The following is a 27,708-nucleotide window of genomic DNA, read 5'->3' on the forward strand; positions in this document are numbered from 1 at the left end:
TATATATATATATATATACATACCATATCATATGTGACCAGAAAATATAAAAGATTACATGAGAATGATATAAACACCAAACTAAGATCATAGTTAAAAGGCTTCAGCTATGTTAGGAATGTTATATTTCTTAAACTAGGTGGTAGATACGTGGATGCCCATTACTCTTTGTAGCTTCCTGTATGTTCAAAATAATTCATAATAGAGTTTTTAAAAGAGCAAATCCATCTGTCAAAAGGTTAATTCTGCAGCAATCAACTTCTGCCTTTTCTTCTACCAGATAAGCAAAACTCTCACCGATCCCACAAAAACAACAGTTCTTCCACATGGGGAAGAGGCTTTACAAGAAGGAAAAAAGTCAATTCTTCCCCTTTGCTTAGACTGGAGTCACATGCTCTGAGCTGTATTTGTTTTTTCTGCTACTAAGAAATCATCATGCCTTGATCACGTGAGCTATGAGCACTCGTCCAGCAAACATCTCTAAATCTGCATTGAGTTCAAAGCTCTGTGCAAGGCTGCACAGTCCCAGCAAGTAAGAGCCTGAGCCTAGTTCAGAAGGCAGCCCTCACAACACAAAGCCAAGCAGAGGAACTAGAGAAGCACAGAGGGGGAGCAAATGTAAGGAGGGTTTCTGGAAAGGGGCATTTCCTGAGTTTCCTTTAAAATGCAGCAATTATCTGCAGACTCAGGCACAGAGGGTGGCAGAGAAGGAAGCAGGGTTATCACAGAGCCCACAGCCTGCCTTCTCTCTGCAGCATCAGGAGTAGATGACCGGGGGAGTCTGTCAGGCATTTCTGAGAAAAAGATGAAGGGAACAGTCAGTGATAAAGTTAGAGAGGGAGGCTGCCTCAGCCAGATCAGATTGTGAAGGATTTAAGTGCCACACTAAGAGAATGGATCTATAGATTAAAAGCTTTCAAACTGGGGTAGGGCCACAGAGCCATCCGGGACCCCAAGGAGTAGGGAGTTCCCAGAAGAAGCCATGAGGACACTGTCCTGGGGATGCCCAGAGAAGAGGTGAGAGGAGTTTGAGGGACAGAAGGAACAGTGAAGGTTTGGGAGAGTAAGTGAAATTAGGGCTCTGAAAACAGTGACAGTATGGCTAAGAAATAAGATCCATATGGGGCAGTTACTGGTGATAAGGCAAAAGAGGAAGGGTGTACCCAACCCAGTTCCTAAAACCCTATTAATAATGAATGACACAATATCACTGAGAAGCCATCCAGCCCCACCTCCATTCTGGGGGTTGGCGGGGAGGTGACTGGGAGGGACAAGTTAGCACAGTTAGGTGCTAAAAACTGTTTATATACTCAAACTCCTGATGTTCGTCATCTCAGCTCCAAGAAAGACTTGTCTGACAGACATCCTGAGCTCTCCCTAACTGATCACATTCTGGCTGAGTCTAGACCCCAGGACTGACCTTAGTGGCAGTCTTCTCTGCCTATGCTGTTCCAGCCTCTGATTCTCAAGCTCTTGCTGCCCAGTCAACTGAGCTAAATAAGACAATCCCCCTATTTCCTTATCACGTCGGTCACACCTCTCTGAACACACTGCAATTTGCCAACGAAAACACTATAAAAACTCAAGACAGATGGTCATTGTTTCTCCTCCAGGAATGGGCAATAAATGGGTCATACCTTGAGTGCCTGACAACAATCAGGCATATGATGGGCCAGAAGGGGAAGGTAAAGAAATCAGTCAAGGCTGGGAAAGAACCCGTATGGTTCTGAGGCCAACAGTAAGCAGCAGAGTATTAAGAAAAGATGACAGAACCAAGGAAGTGGTTAGGAAAGATCCCTAAAGGAGAAATAATAATTCTTTGAAGGAGAAAGAAATCAAAGGTTCTCTATTTCTCAGGTGTTGAGCACCTATCATGTGCCAAATGCCCTATTAAGTGCTAATCCTTCCTGGTCAGAGGTAATTTACAAACATGGATTCCATCCTGCTGCTGTCTTTCTGATGAGGAATCAGTGTGCAGTTCTTCTGATAAAAGTCAAATAGCAAGAATGTTGATTTACTTATTCTGGTAACTTCCCCTTGGTACTTTAAAGCCCATATCCCAGACTAGCAACATTAGTTCATTTAATCACCATTTTCAGATTTTTCAGGACACCTGGATGGCTCAGTTGGTTAGTGTCTGACTCTCAATTTTGGCTGAGGTCACAATCTCAGGGTGGTGAGATCAAGCTTCACATTGGGTTCCATGCTAGAGGTGGAGCCTGCTTAAGATTCCCTCTTTAGTTCCCCCCTCCACCTCCTCCTTAAAAGTAAAATATAATCATTTTCTATAAGGAGCCCCAGAAACCCCATAAGCTCCCATAAAATAAACATACAAACACCCAAAATCACAAATGTTGGCTGCATAGAGAACATCTCCACGTGGGGAGGAGTGGCTGAGCATCCAGGATGTCATAATATAAAGAAGAAAAGACAATGAACCAACAAGGCTCCTTCAATCTGCCAGTCTCAGAGCTGAAGGCATGCATGCCTGCTACCCCAGCACAAGCTATCCTCCCAAAAAACCCAGGGTCATTCTCCTGCCTTCTAGACTCCATAGAACCCAGGCTTATGAAAGGAAAGCCTACAAAAGAAAATGTGCCCTTTCTCTACTGTCCAAGGAGACACCAGCTTTATCCTCTCAACACACTGCGGCATTTTTCTCATAAGAAAATGACAATAGTAACAACAACTGTGACTTCATGGTCACATTTTTGAAGATGCTTACAATCTTCTGAAAAGGAGTATGAGTAAGGGTACAGAGGGGCCAGGGAAACTACAGGATGTCTACAAAGATCCAAGAAGCTGCTTCTGTACTAGGGTTCTCAGGATGAGTTTGACTGATATGATTGGTAAGCTGATCTCTAGGGAAAGTGATGACTGCAAGTCAACATGTAGAAAATCTGGCTCCAGGCAGAGGTTAGTCCTTTTCTCCCACTAAGTGTGGGCCTCTAATGACAGAGACTGTGTCTTACTCATCCCCATCGCCCCTACAGTGGCCACCTGGCGCAGTCATCCACCCTAATTGGAAACTCAATAAATGAGGGTCAATGAATTCAATCTAACATATTGGCAGTTGTGTCCAGTACAAATCACATGCCACCATGTCAATCTGAAAAGTGTTCTCCCCATGTCTTCATGAGGGTAGATGCTGGGTCAGGCCCAAGATGGAACATGTATTTGCCCAAGGATATTTACCTCATAAATAAAATAAGAAACAGAAATTCACTTCACTGAAATATAATTTATAAGAAATATATACCTGGGTATATACTCATAAGTTAAAAAAAAAAAAAAAAAAAAAACATTACTTACCTATATCACTTTTCCTTGAGACACCACTTTTCTCCAAATTCTGTATTTTGGACAAAAGAGCAAAAGATAAATCTATGTAACAAAGCTAGCAAAACACCAAATAAATATGCATGGTACACAGTAACATTTAGGGGAAAACGGTGAAGAGGAGAGCTTGGCAATGCTTCCCTAAAGAAACAAACCAAAATGTATGGGGGAGCGAGCAGAGATGATACACTTCTGCATCATGACAGGAGCCTTCTACGGGGCTGCCCCTTTCTTATGTGATCTTGGACAAGTCACTTAATTGAACTGAGCCTCTTTCCTCCTGGGTAAGATGGAGCTAAAGGTAACTCTTAACTGGTTCACAATGTTCTGGGGTGAGTTCATTTAAAAATCCTGTGAATTCAAAAGCATGGTAAACAAAACAAACAGTATCAATGCTGGCAGTGTGTTTCTCATGAAGATGAGCTCCACTAATTATGGTATTTATCATCTTGTGGGCTCAGACACACTGTCATCCATCCAGAACATCACCATGATGTGCTCCTCCACCTGAGGAGCAGTACCGGGGGCCTCAGCAGAGCCCGAGGAAGCAGGCAGCCTGTGGCTCAGGAGCACTCACGAGCACAGAAAAAGCATCTCACAGCTACAGAGCTTGGAAGACAGAAATCCAGACGTGGGCACAGAAATACCTGGTCCTGATCCTGAGTAGATTAGGGGAGGGGCTCATAAAAGATTTCTCTGCCAAAGTGCAAAGTGTCAGCCACTAAATCTGCCATCCTCCCTGTCTTCTCCAGCAAAAGAATTTTCCCTCTAATTGCCCTTTTCTGCTTCTGACTGCCATTCACTATAATTATAACAACTGGACAGTGGCAAATATCCTTCAGTTTTCTTCACAGGCTGCAACAAGAAATGCATTCATGAGCCTTTACCAACAAAATGGGGAACAGCTTCCAAGCCAAGATGCAGCCACACAGAGATGTAAATTCTCAGAATGCCAAAGGGATCATGACGGTAGACAGGGAGGATAGAGAGGGAAACATAGAACACCGTCTACCTTTGGCAGCATTTCCTGCCATTATCTTTGTCTCAAGAGTAGAAATACCACCGAGCAGAGGAGAACCTCATTGTGGTGTACTGATCTGTTGTGCCTCAGGATCAAGTGACATTTTACTTAATCCTAATGAAACATGGACTTTTTGGAAAAGCCCACTAAAAAATACTGGAATGCTCTAGCCACTTCTTTGTGCTGAACCAAAGTCAGGTTACCATCATAAGTTAGCACAGATCGACTCACTGCATCTTCCACAGTCTGTCTGCCCTCGGAGAAGAAGCGCCAGCCTCAGAAACCAGAAATGCCGCTGAGCATTCACCGTTAACCTGCTGCCCACCCCTTGGCCAAGCTGCCCACTCCTTTCAAGGCCACAGCTTTGGCTGGGAAGTGAGGATCATGGAAAATTTGAAAGCTTAGATTTAAGAATAGCATTGGAGTGGTTAAGAAAATATAGTGTATATACAATGGAATATTATTCAGCTTTAAAAAGGAAGGAAATTCTGGCACTTGCTATGACACCAATGTACCTTGAAGACCTCAAGCTAAGTGAAATAAGCCAGACACAAAAAAACAAATACTGTATGATTCCACTTACAGCACAATGTGATTCATAAAAACAAAGTAGAGGGTGGTTGCCAGGGGCTGGGGAAGGAAAATTGAGAGCTGTTTAATGGGGACAGTTTCAGTTTTGTGAGACGAAAAGAGTCCTGGAGATTGTTCGCACAACAGTATGAATATACTTAATACTGCTGAACTGTACACTTAGAAATGGTTATGGTTATGGTTAATGTTATGTTTATTTTACCATAATGTTTTTAAAAAGAGAGAGCATTAGAGATTATGTAAACCAATGCTCCCCTTTTACAAATGAGACAATGGAGACTCCGAACGGGTAAAGGATTTGCCTAAAGTCCAACAGTCATTCTAGGCACAGAACCAGGATAAAAATCTAGGTCTTCTGAGCTCCTTCCAATGTTCTTTTTGCACATCCAAGTGATAATGTATGCCGTCTTTCTCCAGAGGTATTCTTCAGAAAATATGCATCAGAAGAAAGCACACTTGAGAGTGAGCTCCAAGTGATACCCACAACAAAAGTCTCCTTTAGCAATAAGCTGAAAGATTTTTAAAAAATACCCTCAACTCCTTGTTTCCTAATTTACCCTGGAAACCAACTGGACTTCCTACCACATCTCTTTGTGAAACCAAAGAAAATCAACCAAAATTACAAATCTTTCCATTTGTTATTAAGCCCTGCAGCTCCAACTGGCTGAAAACAATAGCTCAGAAATGATTAACAATTGTGAATGGCTCAATTTGTAAACTGTAAAAGTAAAACATCCTAGAATGGTTAAGTGAACTGAATGGAACCAAAATGGTCTTGGGCAATTTCCCCTTTGAGAAAGAAAATTAGACTAAATGAACAAATTGACAGGACATTTAAAATTCTGTCTCCAGCTTCCCTCGTGAAAATGCTTAGCTCTTCCTAAGAAGAAATACGTGGTTTGTTTTATTATCTCTGCTGCCACATGTTTCTTACACCGACTATCAGTTTCAGTCAAAATGTGCTCACTGTCAAAGTTTTGTGAGTCAACTGAATTGTTATTCAGATAGGAAAGAGATTTCTTACTCATGTATCCACCCCACAAACAGCTCTTACCCTAGCTGAGAAAAGACAAATCCAAATCACCCTTTGGTACAGGTTTTATTTATTAAGGCACGATAGATTTCAACATTCACAATCCACATATGTACTGCCTCATTTACAAATCCTCCATGAAAAAAAGACAAGACATCCTCAAAAGAATTTGATATGAAATCTTTTAAGGGACGCCTGGGTGGCTCAGCAGTTTAGTGCCTGCCTCTGGCCCGGGGCGTGATCCTGGAGACCTGCTATCGAGTCCCACGTGGGGCTCCCCACATGGACCCTGCTTCTCCCTCCGCCTATGTCTCTGCCTCTGCCTCTCTCTCTCTCTCTCTCTCTCTGATGAGTAAATAAAAATCTTTTTTAAAAAAATCTTTTAGGAAGAGAAGTAAAATGGCATCTTGTACCCAGTCGCAAACAACCAACTGCCCCCCGCCCCCCGATGTTGAATAAAATGAATTGATCAGGGGATCCCTGGGTGGCTCAGTGGTTTAGCGCCGCCTTCGGCCCAGGGCGTGATTCTGGAGTCCCGGGATGGAGTCCCACATCGGGCTCCCTGCATGGAGCCTGCTTCTCCCTCTGTGTTTCTGCCTCTGTCTCTCTCTCACTCTCTCTCTCTCAATCTCTCTCCTGAATAAATAAATAAAGTCTTTAAAAAAAAAAAAGAATTGATCAAGATGTGTTCATCAATGGACTCAGCTAAAAGCTGGTCCTTGTTTTAATTCTGCCCCCACCACTTACTAACTAGCGCCTCAGTTTCTCTTCTGTAAAACGGGAATAACAATTAGAAGACCTACATCACAAGATTGCTGTGGGAGTTTCATTTAGTAATAAAATGTTGAGCATAGATAGCATCTACCTGAAGAAAATGCTCGATAGTTGTTAAATCCAGCTCTGTTTCATCATGATCATCATCTATTTCATATGAAGTCAACTAACACCATAAAAGAAATTTAACTGATAAAAAGCAATAAGGTCTATTGTCCTTCTTTTTACTTTTGATTTTTTTAAAGTTCCTCTTGCAAGGCTGAGTAACATACTTCTTGTTGTCGTATCAGGTACACATTTAAATAGGGTGTGGCACTGTTTAAAGGGATGGACACACACACATAATCTTCAAAACAGCTTTTCTGAATTAGATCACCCCATCTCATAGATGAGGAAACCAAGACAGTGAAGGTGAGTCAATCCCACAGCATATCAGTGTTAGAGAAGGGAAGTGAACCACAGTGTCCAACTCTATCCCTCCATCACCCAGGGCACAATGTCATAAGCCACCACAGGCAAAAGTGCAAGCTGAAGCACATACATGGCCATGGCTGAGGCAGCATCACAGCCTGAAGCATAAGCCAGGGGGTGGTGGGGGGCCGGGGCGGGGAGCAGGTTCCCCTGAGAGCTGAGCTAGGTCAGAGTCCAGGTCAGTGCCAGGGACCAGGAACCTAGGAGAGGAACCTTGGCCCAGAGGGCAGGCCCCAGGAGGTACAACAGGGCACTGGCCGCACCCAAAATTTGGATGTGAAGCCACCTGATGCTAACCAGGGAGTCTGAACATTACATGGGGTGGGCACCCCTCCCTGAGCAGGGCTGTCTGCCTTCTAGAGAGAGCCCTGCCTGGGCCCCTAAGGCCAGCAGTGAGGTGAGGGGGACAGAAGGTGGCTGTTCCTGAGCAGCATGGGGGAGACCAGCCCTCATGGGCAATCAACTAATGATAATCCCAAATTACCATGGTTGTTGTTAAGAGCCTTAACTCCTATCTCCAGGTTCATCTACAGACCTTGGGCGACCTTAGACAAATTAATTCTTCTCTAGCTCCCAGTCTCAGGTATGGTCTATAGTAGACATTTTATCGCTGCCTCTCCTCAGGGGATTAATGGCTTTTTTTTTTTTTTTTTGCTCCATGGCCTAATTGCAGGTGGGGTTAAGGACACTTTTCAAGGACTTTAATACCTTTACATGAAAGATGACACTAAGATACAAGACTCACCTTATTTCTATATATATTTATATATGTGTGTGCATATATGTGTTTGTGTGTGTGTATATATATTTAAGAAGACAGATATATATATTTCCCTATTTAAAAAGGTGAGTTAGAACCTACGCTTGAAAGTATATGCTACAATTCTCAATTCACTGCGCAAAGTTTTAATTCCCTATTAATATCACTTAGGTAGCCCTTTAAATTCATTACAAATAAGCTTTATTACTGCCAAACACACATACATGTTATAATGCACAAAGTTACATAATATAAAATTACAGTGTGAAAAAATACAAGGATTCAGGAAATTTAGATTCTGACTTCACCTTTTAATTGCCACATGACCTCACTCAAATCATGTAACTTCTTTGAGGGTGAGTTTTCTCTGCTATAAAGGCATACCTCATTTTATTGCACTTTGCTTTAGCATGCTTTGCAGATACTGTGTTTTTTACGAATTGAAGGTTTGTGGCAGCCCTTTGTCGAGCAAGTCCATCAGTGTCATTTTTCCAATGGCATTTGCTCCCTTTGTGTCTCTGTGTTAAAATTTAATGATTCTCATAATATTTCAAATTTTTCATTATGATTACATGTGGTTATGATGATCTTTAATGTCAGTATTGTATTTGTTTTGAGGAGCCACGAACTGCATCCATATAAGATTATAAACATCAATGACAAATGTTGTGTGTGTTCCATTCCACTAACTGGCTGCTCCCCATCTCCTTCCCTCTTCTCTGGGTCCCTAGCCCCTGAGCACAACAATACTGAAATAAGCCAACTGGTAACCCTACAGTGGTCTCTGAGTGTTCAAGTGAAAGGAAAAGTCACATGTGATTTAAATGATTTAAGTAATTTAAATCACTTTAAATTAAGCTTAGGAAGGAAGGCATGTTGAAAGCCTAGATAGGCTGAAAGCTAGACCTCTTGTACCAAACATTATCCAAGTTGTAAATGCAAAGGAAAAGTTCTTGGAAAAAATTAACAGTGCTACTCCACTGAACACATGAATGATAAGAAAGAGAAACCTTGCTGATATGGAGAAATTCTGAGTGGTCTGAACAGAAGAACAAAGCAACCACAACATTCCCTTAAACCCAAGCCTAATCCAGAGCAAGGCCCTAACTTTGTCATTCTGTGAGGGCTAAGAGAGGTAAGGATACTGTAGAAGAAAAGTCTGAAGCTGGCAGAGGTTGGCTCACAAGGTTTAAGGGAAGAAGCCAGCTCTAGAACATAAAGTACAAGGTGAAGCAGCAAATGTTGGTATAGAAGCAATAGCAAGTTATCCAGAATTATCTAGCTAAGTTAATTAATGGAGGTGGCTACACTACACAAGAGGTTCTTCATAGAAAAAACAGCCTTCTAGTGGAAGAAAATGCCATTGAGGACTTTCATAGCTACAGAGGAGAAGTCAATGCTTGGCTTTAAAGCTTCAAAGGACAGACTGACTCTCTTTTTTAGGGGCAAATGCAGCTGATGACTCGAAGCTGAAACCAATGCTCACTGACCATTCTGAAAATCCAAGGGCTCTTAAGAATTATGCTAAACCTACTCTGCCTGTGCTCTATAAATGGAACAACAAAGCCTGGATAACAGCTCATCTGTTTACAACATGGTTTACTAAATATTTGAAGCACACCGTTGAGACCTACTGCTCAAAAAAAAATTTCCTTTCAAAATATTACTGCTCATTGACAATGCACCTGGTCACCCAAGAGTTCTGATGGAGACAATGAGATGAATGTTATTTTCATGCATGCTGACACAACATCCATTCTACAGCCAATGAATCAAAGAGTTTTTGACTTTCAAGTCTTATCTAAGAAACACATTTCATGGCTAAAATCAAAAACTCAAGAAACAAATGTTGGCAAGGATGAAGAGAAAAAGGAACCCTCATGCACCATTAGTGGAAATGCAAACTGTTTACAGCCACTATTGAAAACAGTATGGAGGTTCCTCAAAAAACTAAAAATACAATTACCTTATGATCCAGCAACCGCACCACTGGGTATTTACCCAGAGAATAAAAAACACTAATTCAAAAGGAGGACGATAGATAGATAGATAGATAGATAGATAGATAGATAGACAGACAGACAGATAGATATCCCTATGCTTACTGCAGCATTACTCACAATAGCCAAATTATGGAAGCAACCCAAGTGCCATCATTAAATGAATAAAGAAGATGTGGTGTATATATTCAATGGAATATTAAGCCATAAAAAAAAATGAAATCTTTCCATTTGCAACAACATGGATGGAGCCAGAGTATGATGGTAAGCAAAATAAGCTAGTCAGAGAAAGACAAATACCATATGATTTCATTCATATGTGGAATTTAAGAACAAATGAACAAAGGGGAAAAAAGAGACAAAACAAGAAACAGAAAAAAGTCTTCACTATAGAGAACAAACAGATGGTTACCAGAGGGGAGATGGGTAGGGAGATAGGGGAAATGGGTGAATGAGATTAAGAGTACACTTATCTTGATGAGCACTGAGTAATACATGGAATTGTTGAATTGCTACATTGTACATGTGAAACCATATGACTTCTGTATATTAACTAAACTGGAATGAAAATTCTTTAAAATTAAAGATTAATAAATAAAAGGAAACACATTTCATAAGGCTAATGACCTCGTAATGATTCTCTGATGGATCTGGGCAAAGAAGATTCTACCTGTTATAAAGAATATTCAGGATTCATGATAAGAGGTGAAAATATGAACGTTAGCAGGAGTTTGCAAGAAGTTGATTCTAACCCTTGTGGGTGACTTTAAGGGATTCAAAACTTCAGCAGAGGCAGTAAATAACTACATTTGTCAAGGAAATAGCAAGAGGACTAAAATTAGAAGTGGAACTGGATGGGGGAGATGGGCAAAATGGATGAAGGGGAGTGAGAGGTATGGGCTTCCAGTTATGCAATGAATAAGTCATAGGGATAAAAGGCACAGCACAGGGAATAGAGTCAATGGTATTACAGTAGTGTACGGTGACAGATGGGAGCTACACTTGTGGGGAGCACAGCAGAATGTACAGACTTGTCTACTCAGTATGTTGTACACTTGAAAGTAATGTAACAGTATGTGTCAACTCTAATTCAATTTTTTTAAAAAATGGGCCCATCTCATGATCAAACTTGAACAGATGAGGAGTTGCTTCTCATGGATGAGCAAAGAAAGTGGCTTCTTGAGATGGAATCTACTCCTGGTGAAGACATGGTAAAGATTGTTGAAATGACAACAAAGGGTTTAGAAAGTACATCAACTTAGGAGATAAAACAACAGCAGATGTTTGAGAGGACTGACTCCAGTTTTGAAAGAAGTCCTACTGCGGAAGGCTATCAAACAACATCACACATTACAGAGAAATCATTGGTGAAAGGAAGAGTGAATTGATGGGGCAAACTTTATTGTTGTCCTATTTTAAGATATTGCCACTGCCACCCCAGCCTTCAGCAACCACCACGCACCTCAGTCAGTAGCTACTGACACTGAGGCAAGAGCTGGTGGAGGCACCAGCAAAAAGATTATGACTCGCTAAAAGCAAAAGTGATGGAGTGATGGTTAGCATTTTTTGTTAGCAATAAAGTACTTTACATTTGAGGTATATGCTTTAATCATGTTATTGCACACTTGACAAGCTACAATATAGTATCAACACAACTTTCATTATGCAGTGAAAACCAAAAAATTCATTTGACTCGCTTTATTGCAGTATTCACTTTACTGGAGTGGTCTGGAACCAAACCCACTAGCCCCGAGGTATGCCTATACATGGGAATATCTGTTTGCTTAGCAATTGAGATCATTGAGGATCACTGGGAAAATCAAATTAAGTGAAATATCGGAAAATGTTTTATTAAACACAAAGGATCTTAAAACCAAAGGAAATCATTATTATTGTTCCTGTATAGGAAACCTACAATACAGTTAGAACAGATAATACTCTGTTGACAAAAGAGAGTTCCTATTAAAAAATGCTTTTACACTAATTGTGGGATAAAAAAAAAATAAAGTCAACTGAGTCTTAACTAACATGATAAAGACAACTGATATTCTTTTTTTTAATAAAATATTCTATTTATTTATTCATGAGAGACAGAGGCAGAAGCAGAGACACAGAGGGGGGAAGCAGGCCCCTTGCAGGCAGCCCAATGTGGGACTCTATCCCGGGACTCCAGGATCAAGCCCTGGGCCAAAGGCAGGTGCTAAACAGATGAGCTACACAGGCATCCCAAGACAATTGATATTCTTAAACTACCATTTCTCATTTAAAAAAATATATTGTTTCTCTTTCTCATCTGCTAAACTCATCTAATGCAAAGCCTAAATGGTAAACTCTAGGTGAAGTTCTTGAACATGATCAATGATGAAAAAAGCAGCAGCTCTGAGATCTGGGTAAGTGTTGTCCTATCTCCATTGGTCCCCTGGGGTCTATCCGAGGTTCCTGGGTACAACTGTGCAAGGAGCCTGGAAGTCACCTCTGGGGTCTCTTACGCAGTGCCACCTTCAGAGAGAAGGATACTCAGGCTCTTGTGACCCCGGGGACATAGCCTAAGACTACTTTCTCAGACTGGGAAAATGAAGCCCAAGTTTAGATGCAATCAGACTAGAGAAAACCACAGTATCCAAGCAAGCTTCTAAAATGTCTTACTCCATTTCAAAATACTTTTTCTTAAAATGAAATGTGAAACCTACTTGGTCTGCTTTAACTATTTTTTTTTCTTTTTCTTTCTTTTTTTTTTTTTTTTTTTTTTTCGCTTTAACTATTAAAGGGTTTTTTTTCATCCACCTTATCTGTAGGTTGCCACTAGGGATTAAAAATCTATGTTGACCAACATTTCATTAATTCATTAAAAAAATTGGTAACTATTGAAAGATGAAATTATTATAGCTCCCATTAAAAAAAATACAAATGAATCTCCGACAGGAAGAGTAAATTTGATGAGAAAAGTACCTTAGATTGCTTGACCTCTTTCTTTGTATCTTCAGAAACCAAAGCAAAAGCTGGAAAAGAGAAAACATTTTTACACGAAAATTATCAATCAGGATTCATTCTCACATTCAACACTGGTGCTTAAAATAAGGAAAAAGGAGTACTTCAATAAGACACACTTTGCTCATTTTTAAAAGCAGCTGCATTGCTACAAACCAGCACCGCAGGCCACCTTCATCACTGGACCTGAAATTATTCGTCGGTGGGGAGCCAACGTGCTTAGGCTACCAGCTTAAAAAATACTACATCAAAGAAATTAGAATCTGTATACTGTTTTGTGTCTACGGGTACAAAGTACACCTTCTTAGCAACCTCGATTCTGGGAAGGGGAATTCCCGAGAATCCAGAGGGAAGCAGTACAAATTCCTACTCACATAATCACTGCCAGAGCCTGGCAGGCAACAGAGCTAAATCTGGGGCAAGCTTTCAGTCTCAGGGGCTGCCAGGTTAGGAGCGGGGTGCAGATAATGCTGCCACATGCAGGCAGGAGGTAACAGAGCCCACTACGGCGATGTGGCCAAGAGAGTCAGGGAGTTAAAATCATTCTCTATTTAGAATGATTTAATGTTTTGAGTTGGAGCCCATAAACAGATAAAGATATCCCTACAGACACACCTGGGCTCTACATTTAGAAGAAGAACAAGAAAAACAAAACAACATGACAGAAACACTTGGGAAATACAAAGCAAAATAAACCCAATAGTCAGGAAGGTTAAGTGGACAAAAAAATAACATACTTTAATTTTATAGTGCATGCCTCCTGAGGAGCTAAGAGGAAAACACCTCATAGAGTCTGCTTTCTCTAATTAGCATCCCCAGGAGAAAATGGGCAATGCCATAGGGCAGTAATGTACTAAAAGTGCAGGACAGCTGATTCCATGAAACAGTAGTATCATACAAGGAGTTTCAGCAGTAGGTTTCCCCCATGTCACAGAAGAGACTCTCCTGAGAAGCAACAGACCACCTCCCCCATTCAGAACCCCCCTCTGGTCCCTCCCCACCCTAAAGCTCAGACAGCCACTGCCTCAAATTCTCTCTCCACATAACACATGCTCAAAGGAAATAATCGAAAACATTCACACTAAGAAGCAAATGACTGACGTCATTTAATCATTTCCATTTCTGGGATGACATTTCAAAAGGCAGGGTGGAACTGAAATGTAAGCCAAAGGAACCTCTATGTGTAGAATTTAGTTAACAGCAGGTGTTACAGGAGGCCTCCCTGAGACCACCTCATATAAACAATAAATCCCCAACTCCACCCCTCCTTACCTTCCCCACTTTTTCTTTTCCTCCAGAGCACTTACCACCACTAATATAATATGTATTGATGTGTTTTTTTGCTTGTCTTACATATTAGTTTATTGTAAGCTCCATGAAGGCAGGAATGTGATTTTATTTACCATCTGCCCCATATCTAGAACACAGCCAGCACACAGAGGACATCAATAAATATTTATCAAATGAATGAATCAATGAATGAATAAATGCAAGTCTTTACAATGGCGCTGGGATCCCATTATTCCCATTATTTACAGGCTGTTTACTCCTTCCTCTAGGTAGCATCCACCAAGCAAAATAAAGGAATTTAGTGTGTCCTCCAACACCAACTTATTCTCAGGAGTGTCTGATCTGCTTTCTCATTTTACACACACACACATACACACACACACACACACATAGAGAGAGACACACACACAGACAAAAGAAGGCAACCACAAAGCCCAAATCATCATTAAATTCTAAGAAGAAAGGAGAGATTTAACCCCAAACACCATTTTAAATTCTTCTGGGTATTTAATTCTTTGGTTTTGTCATATTTTATTTCCTCCAAACTAGCATGCATACTTAAAGCCCTCAAGAAGATACCAAAAATAGAACTATTAATGAATAGTATATAGGGAAGTCACCACACGTTAATATCACTCAGCACCACAGATTTCCAAGAGAGAGAACATTCCAACAACTTGCAGGATACAAAAACCGTGGTCAATCTAAGTAAGACACAACTCTTAGTTCAAAATCCTTCTCTGCTGACTCCATCAATTCTTAATTTCAAACAGACAGTCAAAGCTCTCTGGGCTAGAATTCCTTCTTTCGTCAAGATAAAAAAACCTTCTCGGTTTAACACGTTCAGTGACTCATCATCTAATAACCAGGATTTAGTCTTTCCTCACTTTTTTTGCAGGCCAGATGGCTATGTAAAAAGAAGAGTATGTCAACATGAAAGCCCTGTAGAATGCAGACTCTATACTGAAGAAAACATGTCTTTATTTGGTATTGGTTCTGAGAGTTACTAACACATCGCCTTTCATAAGCAAGCAACTAATGTCATTTGACAATGTTTCATGTAGGAATTATATGGAGAGAAGACATTCCCAATAAAATAAGTGAATTCCACAAATCCTCCTTGTCATAATCAAGATAGCATACCTCTATCCAGGCAACACTTAAATGAAGAGTAAACTAGACTTTAGTTCCCTTTGAAAATACAAAGGCCTAAAGTTAAAATATCCTTAAACACACACACACACACACACACACACACACACACACACACACAGAGGGACGCCTGGGTGGATCAGTGGTTGAGCGTCTGCCTTTGGCTCAGGGCATGATCCTAGGGTCCTGGGATCAAGTCCCACATCAGCCTCCCCACGGGGAGCCTGCTTCTCCCTCTGCCTATGTCTCTGCCCCTCTCGCTGTGTGTCTCTCATGAATAAATAAATACAATCTTTAAAACACACACACACATACACACACACACACACACACACCTGTCATTTGTCCCGATCATACTCTGCTGTGAAATTAAGAACTCCTTTTTTCCCCATGACAGAAATAAAGTAGACAATATTTAAAGCAATAACAAGGAGGTGCCTGGCTGGCTCAGTCAGTAGAGCATGTGACTCTTGATCTTGGGGTCATGAGTTCAAGTCCCACATTGAGCATGGAACTTACTTAAAAAATAAACAAGTAAAGCAATAAAGTAAGAAATGTATCAGTTACTTTTAGGTATAAGAGTAAATCATATGGCAAGATAACCCTCATTTAATATTTACAGAAATACTAGTTGGTTTTATCTTTATGTTTCTACAATCTAAATAAAACAAATCACCAAGGAACCAAGTGCATTTTGAAGGCACAGAATATGCTATGCCACTAATAAACCCACTCTTAAAATAATGAATCCTTTACACAATTCCTACCAACAAAATCTTGGCTTTCACAGTTGCTGCAAATGCAGGAGAAATGGTAAAATTAAAGGAGAAAGTGAGAAAAATCAGCAAGCGAAGAAATTACCTGTCACCTTCAATGACCCTAATAAGAACACACAGTGGGGCTTTAACATGGTGTGCCTGAGAGGTGGGGGGAAGGAGGAGGGAGGAAATGATCCCCCAACTCTGCCAAAGGGAGTGGCCACCTGGGGCTGGATGTTTGCTGTTTAGCTTCACACTAATTTCCAGAGTCAGTGGGGAAAAAATATTCTTGAAAGCTTGGCCTTAATGTGCACTTGGAGAACTATTCCAAGGTAAATCATGCTCTTATATGCCAAACTGCTGTTTAAAAGTAATTTTCCCTTTTCTATTTTCAACATGAATTCCTGTGAATTGCTACAGGGAACTATATTTAAAGTGCAAATCAGGACGGGCAATAGAAATAAGACCTTTCCGAGATAACTTTAAATAATTCAAGCCAACTAATGTGTTAGCATACCTATTCTAAGAGATAAATCAAGATTTTACAAGTAACCTGGGACTAAGATTTATAGGCCAGCCTAAGCCCCCAGAGTGCCAGAAAACTGAAGAGGAATTAATTGCAACACATTTAAGCAACACTAATCAAGTTTCTTTTCTTTTTCCTGGGAGGGAGCGAGGGACCCCATGCCCATGCAGGAAAGATGAGTGTACCTCCTAGCTCCTAACTCCGTTTTGTTCCTAGTCCCTGGTATGTCCTCCCAGATTCTCCCAGGAACATCCATCATAGAAACCGTGTTAAACACAAAAAAAAAAAAAAAACACACTGAGACACTAAATAACCCCAGTCAGAGGGGTGCTGCCAGGATTAAGTGAGATAATGGACACAGCATTTAGCGTGCAGCTCAGCATATTAAAAGCTCGGGAGATGCTGCAATGATGCCGCTGGTGGTGCAATGATCACTGTCAGTCTGGGCGGTGTCTAGGTGGTCGCGGGCCCTACGCTGAAGCCGGGAGGGAGGAAATGAAAGTGGGTGTCCCCAGCCCCACCATCCAGAACAAAGCCCCAGCACACCCCCGGAAGCTTGCAGCCGGGACCCCTGCAAGGCCCAGGGTCTCATACTGGCTCTGCCCCACATTTCCTTTTGACACACTGTGAGAGGGAGCCTGTGGGGCTTCACTCGCTTTCCTGTGACCTACTTACAAAATGTTTCACCCAGCACAGCTCCTCCCTGAGTGGCTCCAGCTCCCCAGAGCTTTCCAGGCTGAATTCCAGGTGGTCCAGAGGAGGGGAGGCCCAAAGCGCTAGGATGCACAGCCCACAGACCATTTACTTAGCTCTGATTACCTGCTTTGAAGATAATCCACGGCAGCAGAGCTACAGGGAAACAACAAACGCATCGACCCAGCGATGGGGACCGAGCCTGCCTTTCCTTCCTCCTCTTCAGACAAATCTGCTGTCCCTGGGGTGGTGCACGTGCTGGGCACCAGCTCCATCCATGTACCTTGAGGCACCACCGCCCAATCTGAGGATGGAGCCCCCACCTCCTCGCACTCCACATGGGCCCAGGACACAACCAGCCCTGACATGCAGCCACAGATCAAATGATTTAGCATGCGTTATTTTTCTAGAACAGGGCCTGGCACATGCTAAATGCTTTGGGCCTTAGCAGCTATTGTCATTACTATTAGTTTACATTTTCATTTGTGCAACAGAAAATCAGAGAGTGGCTGCGTTTACTAGTGCCACATGTCATGCTAGGGGCTGGATAAGATGAAGCAGCAGCTGCCCAAGGAGCTAAGTGACACACAGGTCCCTTGGTCAACAACCAAGCCCTCAAGTGTCCACTCTAATGACTGTCATTCTAACGGGAGTCCGTAAGGGAGCACCTAGGGTGGGAACAGAGAGCATCTTACCCAAGGCAGGGCAGCAGAGGGAAGGGGAGGCTTCCAGAGACCTAAGCACTACTTGTACCAAGCTCAACGTCATGATTGAGGCAGTATATTCTAGGCAGCAGAGACTTCAGGTTACAAGAGCAAGGAGGCCTGGAAATAGGCTTCTGCAACAAAGCTTGGTTAATAGTCCAGTGTACCCTGAGCACTGACACCTGAAGGGAGAGAGCACTGGCACATGGACACCTAGGGGCAGGGGAGACAGTGAGGCAGATATATGGGGGAAGGATGTGCTGGGGCACGGACACTTGTGGTGGAGGGGAGAGACTAGGGCATAGATACTTGGGGAAGGGGAGTACTGGGGCTAGAGATGAGACAATAGAGGCTGTATTATGAAAGGGGTCAGTGTTAGTCAGAGTCTGTTTTTATTGTGAGGGCCATGAAAAGCTTCTAAGAAACCCAATGCCATGCTGAAATGTGTGTCTTAGACAGGTTTGTAGAGTAGCACTGGGTGGGCTGTGGAGGGACCAAAAAACAAGGCATAAACATGCCACCTGGGAAGCCCATGGAGCCAGGTAATGAGATAAGAGAAGGAATTCAGGTGAGGCACTGCCGGGGCACAGCAGGTTGTGAGCAAAAGCAGGTGTTGGGCTATTAAAGCAGCAGAACCTACAGGCTACTAGCAGACCCTACCAGTGGATGGGGTGGGGAAGGGAAAGTCCGGAGGGGCTGGTGAGGGAGAGAGAGCAGTGTGGGTGAGTTGGGGTTTCAGAGGGAGTGGCTAGGTATGTGCCAGGGCCCTTCACAAGCTGGAGAAAGAAGCAAGGGGAGCAGAAAAGCCAGCTTAGTTCCCAATATCCTGAGATGCTGGGGACATTCAAGGCAATATATCCAGCCCTAGCCTGTACCCAGGTCAAGAGGAGAGGTGCCAACAGTGTCCCCACAGTCCAAGGGAACCAAAGCCACAAGACTAGATGGAAAGACAGAAGTGTGAGGGAACTCCAACATTTCAGGACACAACTGTAAAGATATAAAAAATAGTGAAAGGGAATAAAGGGGAAAGGAGAAAAAATGAGTGGGAAATATCAGAAAGGGAGACAGAACATGAGAGACTCCTAACTCTGGGAAACGAACTAGGGGTGGTGGAAGGGGAGGTGGGTGGGGGGTGGGGGTGACTGGGTGACGGGCACTGAGGGGGGCACTTGAGGGGATGAGCACTGGGTGTTATTCTATATGTTGGCAAATTCAACACCAATAAAAAATAAAATTATTAAAAAAAAAGATGAAAAAAATGAATGGCCAGGCAGAGAGAAGCTAAAGAGATGACAGTAGTTTAAGGAGTTTATAAGATGTTCTTTTAAGGCGTTCTCTCCCTAAAGCTTCTTAAGTGCAATGGGAAGGGGCTGCAGTACAGGAGACCTGGCCTCCAGGCCCCACTGCACTAGGAGGACTAGCACAGCATGCTGGTCAGGTACACAGAATCTAGACTCACACCTCGTGCCATCAAATCTAGGCTCTGCCACTTAGTAGCTAGGTGCCATAGGGCCAGTGACTTGAGCTCTCAGGGTCTTTGCCTCCATCCCTGTAAAAGGGGGTAACAAAACAAGAACGAAGTAAGTTGGTGCATGTACAGGTTCAGGACAGTACCCAGCCTATGGGAAGAAAGAGTTTTGCTCAGGTACCAAAAAGCAAATTCAGGAAGTGATGTGCAGCACTGGGGAGGATGCCCCACAATTCCACAAGGAGACAGCTGGACATCATTTAGGGCCAGGGAACTGCTATGCCCCATTCCATGGGTTCTGCACCATTTACTAGGTGATCCACCAAGAGAAGTGATGAAGTGGGTTTTTTTGTTTGTTTGTTTGTTTTTTGGCGGTGGGGGGCCTGGCCTCTCAAGTGTGGCAGTGAGCACACAGACATGATAGTCCTCTTTTGAGCCGCTCAGTACCTACCCCTATTGATCCTACTCCACCTGAAACACATCCTCTGTTTTATCAAAAAAAGTCAGTGGGAAAAAGGAGGTTGGAATACAAATTTTTCTTCACTTGGTAAACAAACTTGGCCAGGACCAATATATTCTCTGTGCCGAAGGGTAAATGTACTTATAGGAAGGACAGTAAATAGAAAATAGAAAGAAATAGGAAATAATTGTATATTTTAGAAAGAAAAAGGTCATTTTTGCTTCTTTGGTTCATATCTCATTTAAACAAATACTATGAAGACCCATATGCCAACTGAAACAGAGGTTCGGGGGAGAGATGCAAAACACCACCCTCATAAGCATGTTTCATAGGCTGAGTCATAGGTAAGGGGCAGAAGAATCCCTGGCCACCCAACCCACTCCAGAACAAACTCAACCACAAAAAAAATCAGCACTTGATATAATTCCTTTGCACTGTAAGAGTAGTACTCAATAATTAGGTGTCAAACTAACTTTAAAAAATACAATCTATGCTTAAATTTGGAGTATCTTATTTCTGCAACACAAAAAGTGGTTTTAGAAGCTCTCCCTGTCAGTACCACTGAATCCATGGGAGCCACAGTCTGAGATGTCCTAATGCTGTTAGGAACTTGTCAACTGTCCAAACACCTTTGCTCTAACGACTTAATCTCTAGTTCTTGAGACTCCTGCTGCCCCTGCTACACCCCCTCCAGTAGCATTTGAAAACCTGCCAGTTCCAAAAGGATGCTGGAACCAGAGAAAGACTGCTTAGTTTGAATTCTGGGGTTTCTGGTTCCTTTCCCAAGGAGATGAAATATCTGAGCAGGACACATCAGGTCTCAAATCCACGCTTTGCTGTGTCCAAAACAGCTCCTTATTTCGTTTTAAAGACAAAGCAACCAGCAATCATCTTTACATTGTACAGATACATAAGGAAATATCTGGCAAGAGTCCCAGTTTATCCCTGGGCCTCGGGTGGCCCAGGCAGGGTTCCTGCGCATGCCAGCACACAAGACCCACGTGGGGCCTTACAATAATGCAAATCCACAGGCCTCCTCTCAGATCTTTTGAGTCAGAAAAATCTAGAGCTAGGATGCCCTAATCTACATTTTAACAAAGCGGCCCTTAACAAAGGGAATTCTTCAAGACACTAAGGTGATTCTCCTGTGTGCTGACACACTGGGGTGCATAACTAGCCAGATGCTCATGGGAAGGGAACAGGGCTATTTTTCCAACAGGCCTTGGCCATTAACCTTCCTTTACTTCACTCACCTCATAAATGAAGAGCCACCCTCAAGGATCTAGAGAAGATAAATTCAGCATGATGTGTAAAGAGCCTCGAGCATCCTACAGCAAGCAATGATGTAAACTAAAACATATCACCTTTACAGACCATAAAATATTCTTTTAGGAGTGAAAATAAGTCATATCCCTAGGAGAAAATAGCATTGCTATAATTAAGATACATTCAAATCTTATTCGATGATACCTTTACTCGTTTTTTTGTGTGTGTAAAACCTATAGCTTTACATCATACAGATAAAAACTATTTTCTGCCCCAGCTTCTACCAAATCTTGGGTACACACAAATTTTGAATAAGAGCTCAAATGGATTTATTTTGACAATTAAGACTCTACTCTTTAAAAAAAAATTAAAAATCTACTCAAATTGCTCCCAATCTCTCTGCAGTCGACCTCTCCAATGAACTCCAGACCCACAAATCTAACTGCCAACCTGAAATGGCACCTGAACATCTCACATCCCCCCAAACTCAATTTGTCCAAATTGAATTCCTCATCCTCACCTCAAATTAAAAGTAAACTTTAGAAACAGTGTCTGGGTACTTCATACCACTGAACTGTATACCTCTAAATGGTTAAAAGAAATTTTAGGTTACTTAACTACAATTTTTTAAAAATGTTTAAATCTGGTCCTTCTCCATTAGCGCCTGTATCAGTAAACAGCACCAGTAGCCACCCACAGCTCATGAGAAAAGCCTGATTCATCCGTGACCCCCTCCTTTCTCTCGGCCCACTGTACCCATCAACCGCCGTGTCTCAGAGACTCTTAATCATCTCTCGCGTAGTTAGTTCTAGCAGCCTCCTCACTGGTCCCACGCATCCACACTGGCCCCCTCTAATCCCTGTTCTCTACAGGACAATCAGAGTGAGTTTCTAAAACGGGAAGTTAAATCATGTCACTGTCCTATTATAGCCCTTCAGCCACTTCCCACTGCTCTAAGGACAAAGTCCAAGAGCCTTATGCTCCTCTTCGAGACCCTGCATTGCCTGAACCCTACTAAACTTCTCAGCCCCTCTCTGGACCTCTCCAGTCCTGTCTTTTCTCTATTGTATCCCTCCTGCAAAAACCTCCTGCCCCTGCTGGGCATATGCCCGTCCTCCCCTAACTGATTTCTGCTTCTCTTTCAGGTCTGAGTTCCCATATCCCTTCCTCCAAGATCCCTTCCTTGAGCCCCTACTCCAAGATTTCTCAACCCAGAACCCAACACTAGTGACACTAGACCAGATCTCTGATTCTTTGGAGGAGAGGTTGTCCTGTACACTGGAAGGATGTTCAGCAGCACCCCAGGCCCAGATGCTAGTAGCATTCCCTGCCAAATCATCCCCGCTGACAACCAAAAAGTCTCTAGCCATTGTCCAATGTTCCCTGAGGGGCAAGATCAACCCCCAGTAGAGAACCACCATTCCAGACTCCAGGCTAAAGCCCTTTATCTCCCTGCCAAGCATTCTCACAGTATCCCCAAACTCCCTGGCCAGGCACTGAGCACAATGCAATTTGTTTCTGGTAGTGTTTAATATCACCTTCCCCTCGAGACTGCATGCTCAATAGGGAAAAGCTAGACTAGATCTGTCTTCTTCCTGCATACTCCCAGTGCCTAACACATGTAGATACTCAACACTTTTTGAATAAATGAAAAAAATTCCAACTACAGTTCTTTCTTTTAATACTATTTTTGAACTGTTAACATTTCCTAGGAGTGCAAATCAGCGCCTACACTGAATTGGGTTTCTCTGGGGAGTGGCTTAGTGAATAGAGCTTTGAAACATGGAATTAAGGGAAACTCTCAATCAATAATAGATCTGATGAACCCCTGACACTCACTAGAATTTTTCCTTTGTGTTGGGAAAGATGGCATTAACACTCCCATATACCTTTATAAAGCAAGAATCTGGCAACACCAAAGGTAGATTACCCATAATGCTACAAAGAAGCAAAACATACATTTGCAAATTCCCCATAAATAATCCCTTTGTGCCTAGAAATTATGCCTGTTTCTAATGAAAAGCAAAGCAAAACAAAACAAACAAACAAAAAAAAAAAGCAAACAAAAACAAAAAAACAACCTGGCCCTTAGTCATCCAAATGAGGTCAGTTACTAGAACTTGGCTCAAGAACTCTGCCCACAATGTTTGCCTTAGAGCAAGTTAACAAAAGGGTCGGGATAGCTCCTCCCCACTCCCCACTATCCTATCTGAAACAGATGCCCCTACATAAAGAGCTTGAAGGTTGGCTAAAGGCAAACTCCTTTGGGTCAAGCCCATGACCCATACCAACTTGGGGACCCCAGGACTACCTGGATAAGAATCTATCCAGATGGGTGAAATCTGTATCAGTCATATTTGCTTAAGAAATAAACAGGGTTTAAAAAAAAAAAAAAAAAAACAACCACACACACACAAAATAACCTGGGATCAGGTCTGGCTCTTGGTGTCCTAAAATGTCTAACTCACTGCAATGAAAAGAATCTGAGCAAGAACTGGACCAGAATGAAAAATCAACCCTAACTTTGGAAGATGCTAACAAATTCAATCTTGACACATACAGAGCAGAAACAGGGATAAGAACGATAAAAGTGAGTATCTTATTATGTTACCATTGGTTCAAATGAGCTTCTTCACAGATATATACATTAGCTGCTGCATGTAATAGAAAACCGAAACAATTGAGGCTTAAACAATTGAGGCTTAATCTCTTGCAACAGAAGTCGGAAATAAGTGACCTAGGGCTGGCATGGTTTCCCACATCTATCTGGCACCTGGGTGGTGCTATCCCTTCTGCTCTACCATCCTTACCACTTGCTTCCGTCTTCAAGGTCACCTCATGGTCACAAGATAACCGCCATGGCTCCAGCCATCAGATTTACAGACAATGGGAAAGAAGATGAAACAAAGACCAAAAAAAAAAAAGGATGCACCCCAACTGGGTCAGCTACCTTTAATAAGCTTTACCAAGAGACCCACCCAAAAATCTCTACAGATAACTCAGTGGCTACCCCGGCTTGCAAGGACCACTGGGAAATGTTTTCTCACTGGACACACTGCTACCACCACCATGACATTCCTGCATCCTTCCTCCCCTCACTCCCTATATGAATTTGTCAGCTAGCGTTGCCTTAACAGCAACCATAGACTGAATGATTTAAACAATGGAAATATATTCCTCACAGTTCTGGAAGCTATTAGTCCAAGATCAAGGGGCCAACAGGGCTGGCTTCTGCTGAGTCCCCTTTCCTTGGCTTATAGGTAGAAGTCTTCTTTTTTGTGTCCTCCCATGGCCTTTCTCTGTTCACGCGCATCCCCGGCATTTCTTCCACTTCAGAGAAGGATAAGGACATAGGTCCTGCTGGATTAGGGCCCTACCCTTAAGGCCTCATTAACCCTTAATTATCTCCTTGGAGGCTCTAACTCCAAATACAGTCACCCAACATTCCTGATTATCTAAGAGGTTTTTTAGTCTGGAAAAGAAGGAACTACAGGTTATTGAGTTGGCAGAGAGCAGTCTCTGCCACAATAGAATCAGTATGTTAAAACTGTAAGAAATGGCAAAGTTCTGGTATTTTATCTAGTCTATGCCTCCTGTTTTATAGAAAACCAAGCTCCAACCCACTAGAAGCCACACGGTGGCTGACGTAGAGGTGTGAATAAATCTGATTCTAGAACTGGCATTGGACTTTAAAGAGTTGAAGTTGCAGTGAATTTGGTCTGTATAATCATATGGGCTTAAAATAAATTTTCTATATTGACTGTCCTCCAAAAACTCAATGGGTATGCTACAGTTTGTGGTAAAAAAGCTAAAACTATACATACCCGAGTCAAACTTATAAGGGTATATTAAGAGTACTTTTAAGCAATCAACATTGTTCACATGCCTCAGAACCCGTATCATAATCTCTGTTCTAGCCGTATTCTAAGATATTTGGTTTGGAGATATAGAGAGCGGGTACCACATCTTTTCACATCTTGGTGCTCCCCCACCACCACCAAAGCAGAGCTCCCTCCACTGAGCTCATGATTTACTTCAGACGTCAAAGAATACAGCTTCGTGCCTGTACCAACCCATGAAAGGCAGTTCACAAAGCCGAATGTCTCACAGGGACCTTTTAATAGGTTTTATGTCTTATTTATTGTGCTTATCTGACAACTTCACAATGTTAATAGACGTCTCTAAAAATGTGTTGACATTTTGGTTCATTCTGACAGTCCTTTAATGTATTATCAAGTTTGGGCAGTACAGATATTCCCTTAAGCGCAATGAGAGAGAGAGAGAGAGAGAGAGAGAGAGAGAGGGAGGGAGGGAGATGCACATGGCAATACAAATATGTATTTCAGCCCATATCTGGAATATATTATGTACAAATATTGTAGCCCCAGCGCACCATTATAAGGCGCAATGCTATAAATAGAGCGCCAATTTCAGCTACCACCCACCCCATTTGGATTAGGTGCAAAGCTCCCAGGCAGCAAGCCAGCCGAGGCAACCAAGAGTCACCCCCATTTCCCACCCCTCCTACCTCCCCTCTTCCAGGGCCGACCCCCTCCCAGCGACGCGGTCTTCCTTCCACTGAAGCAGGTCTCCAAGTTCAGAAGCTCTCGCCGTCAATCACAGCTTTCTGTGCCCAAGGTGCCCGAAAATTTTTAATTACACTGTTGCTTACTTAATCATGCGTGTGAACAATTAATTAACAATTAAGCTCAGTCGATTTTCCCACACTGAGCACCTACCGAGATGCTAAGGGCACGCAAACAACGTCCTCACTCGGTGCGTTTAAATCCAAATAAAAATGAGCCTGGTGGGCTACCAAAAAGCAGTGTGCAATAACGCGACGTCTGTTCCTAAATTGCACCATTCTGCCATTTCTGAAAATCTGAAATTACTGCCTTTTGACGGACTGGGGGCACAGAAGTCCGGGTTGGAGGAAAATAACCCCGAGAACACTGAAAAGGGAGTCACGGGTCCCCCACGGTCTCAAACTTGAACAAATCTCATCACACATGTCAATTGGAATGGCCTAAAAAGAAAAAAAAAACTTTTGCCACATCATGTGACGATAAAGAGGAGAAAACGCTCGTGAGGAGAAAGGAAGAAAAAAAAAAAAAAAAAAACACAGACAGAAAAGGGGCCCGGCGGCGGCGGCCCGGCCGCGGGGTTTCCAGGCTTCGGCTCTAGTTTTCCGCCGCGGCCACCCAAGCCGGGGCCGCCCCACGCCGCGAGCGCACCCGCCCCGCCCCGCCCCGCCCCGCCCCGCGCCTCCCTGCCCGGCCGAGGACTCCGCCAAGTTGGCACCTCGGCCCCGAGCCCCGAGCCCCGAGCCCGGGCGCGGCCGGAAGATCGCGGAGAGCCCTGGGGGCGCGGGGCCCGCCTGCCCGACGCGGCGGCGCGGGGGGAGCGCCAGGCCCCGGCCGCAGGGCCCGCTCCCTCCAGGCCGGCGCCGCGCGGGGGGCGGGGGGCGCGGGGGGCGCCGGAGGGCGCGGGGGGCGGGGCGCCGGCGGCAGGCGGGGGGCGGGGAGCGGGCGGCGGCCGCCGCGGCCGCGCTCTCAAAGTTTCTCGCAGTTGCACGTTAAGTCAGCGCTTCCTGTGGGGGTGAGCGCCTCGCCCTCCCGGCTCGGCCGGCCGCCAGCTCCCGGCGGAAGGAGGCGGCGGGCGGCGGGCGGCGGGCGGGCGGCCGCGAGGGGGGCCGCGGCGGCGGCGGCGGGACCCGGCCGGCGAGAGGGCGGGCGCGGCGCGCCCCGGGGTCCCGGAGAGCCGGGTCCCCTCCCGGACGCCGCGCGAGGGCGCTGCCGCCGGCGCGGCGGGGACGGGACGGCGGGACACGGGCGCCCGCGGGGCAGGGTGGGCCGCCCGGCAGCTCCGTCCGCGCGCGGCCGCGGGGCGCGGGGCGCGGGCCCCGGGATGCGGAATGCGGGATGCGGGACGCGGGACGCGGGCGGCAGCGCCGGGAAGCGACGCCTCTCCCGTGCGCGCCCGGGCCGCCCGCTACTTACCCAGCGAGCAGGTGAGGAGCGAGAGCAGCGCCGGGAGCGCGAGGCGGCGGCCGCGGCGGGCGGGCGGCAGCATCCCTGCGGCGGGAGCCGCGCGCCCTCCTGGGGCGCCGGGACGGAGACGCTCGGGGAGCGGAGCTGCGCCGCTGCCGCCCCTGCCGCCGCGGCTGACCCTTCTCCGCCGGCTCCCCTCCTCCCTCCTCCCTCCTCGGGCTCCGCCGCGCCGGCTCCGGCCGCGCCCCCTGGCGGCCGGCATCGGGAGCGTCCTGCGGGGCTCGCGGCGGCGCCGGGCTCCCGCCGCCCGACCGCCCGACCCGGCAGAGGCGGCTGCCCCGCGCCCGCACCGCGGCCCCTTCCTCGCGGGGCCCCTGCCCCCTCGGCCGGCAGCCGCCCCTCCTCCCCTCCTCGTCCCTCACCT

The 27,708-nt window shown here is 44.3% G+C and overlaps 1 protein-coding gene across 1 annotated transcript in view; it reads right to left on the minus strand.

Moving 5' to 3' along the window:
* Positions 1-27,484, minus strand: part of B3GLCT (beta 3-glucosyltransferase) — a 124,667-nt gene extending 97,183 nt beyond the window's left edge. Inside the window, exons 1-3 of the mRNA XM_035718567.2 lie at positions 27,294-27,484; positions 12,939-12,988; positions 3,313-3,352 (exon numbers count right to left, since the gene is read on the minus strand). Coding sequence (XP_035574460.1) covers positions 3,313-3,352; positions 12,939-12,988; positions 27,294-27,366 — 163 coding nt within the window. The 5' untranslated portion in view covers positions 27,367-27,484. The remainder of the gene's footprint in view (positions 1-3,312; positions 3,353-12,938; positions 12,989-27,293) is intronic.
* Between the last annotated feature and the right edge of the window lie 224 nt (positions 27,485-27,708).

The sequence above is a fragment of the Canis lupus genome, chromosome 25, assembly GCF_003254725.2.
Source record: "Canis lupus dingo isolate Sandy chromosome 25, ASM325472v2, whole genome shotgun sequence".
Taxonomy (NCBI): domain Eukaryota; kingdom Metazoa; phylum Chordata; class Mammalia; order Carnivora; family Canidae; genus Canis; species Canis lupus.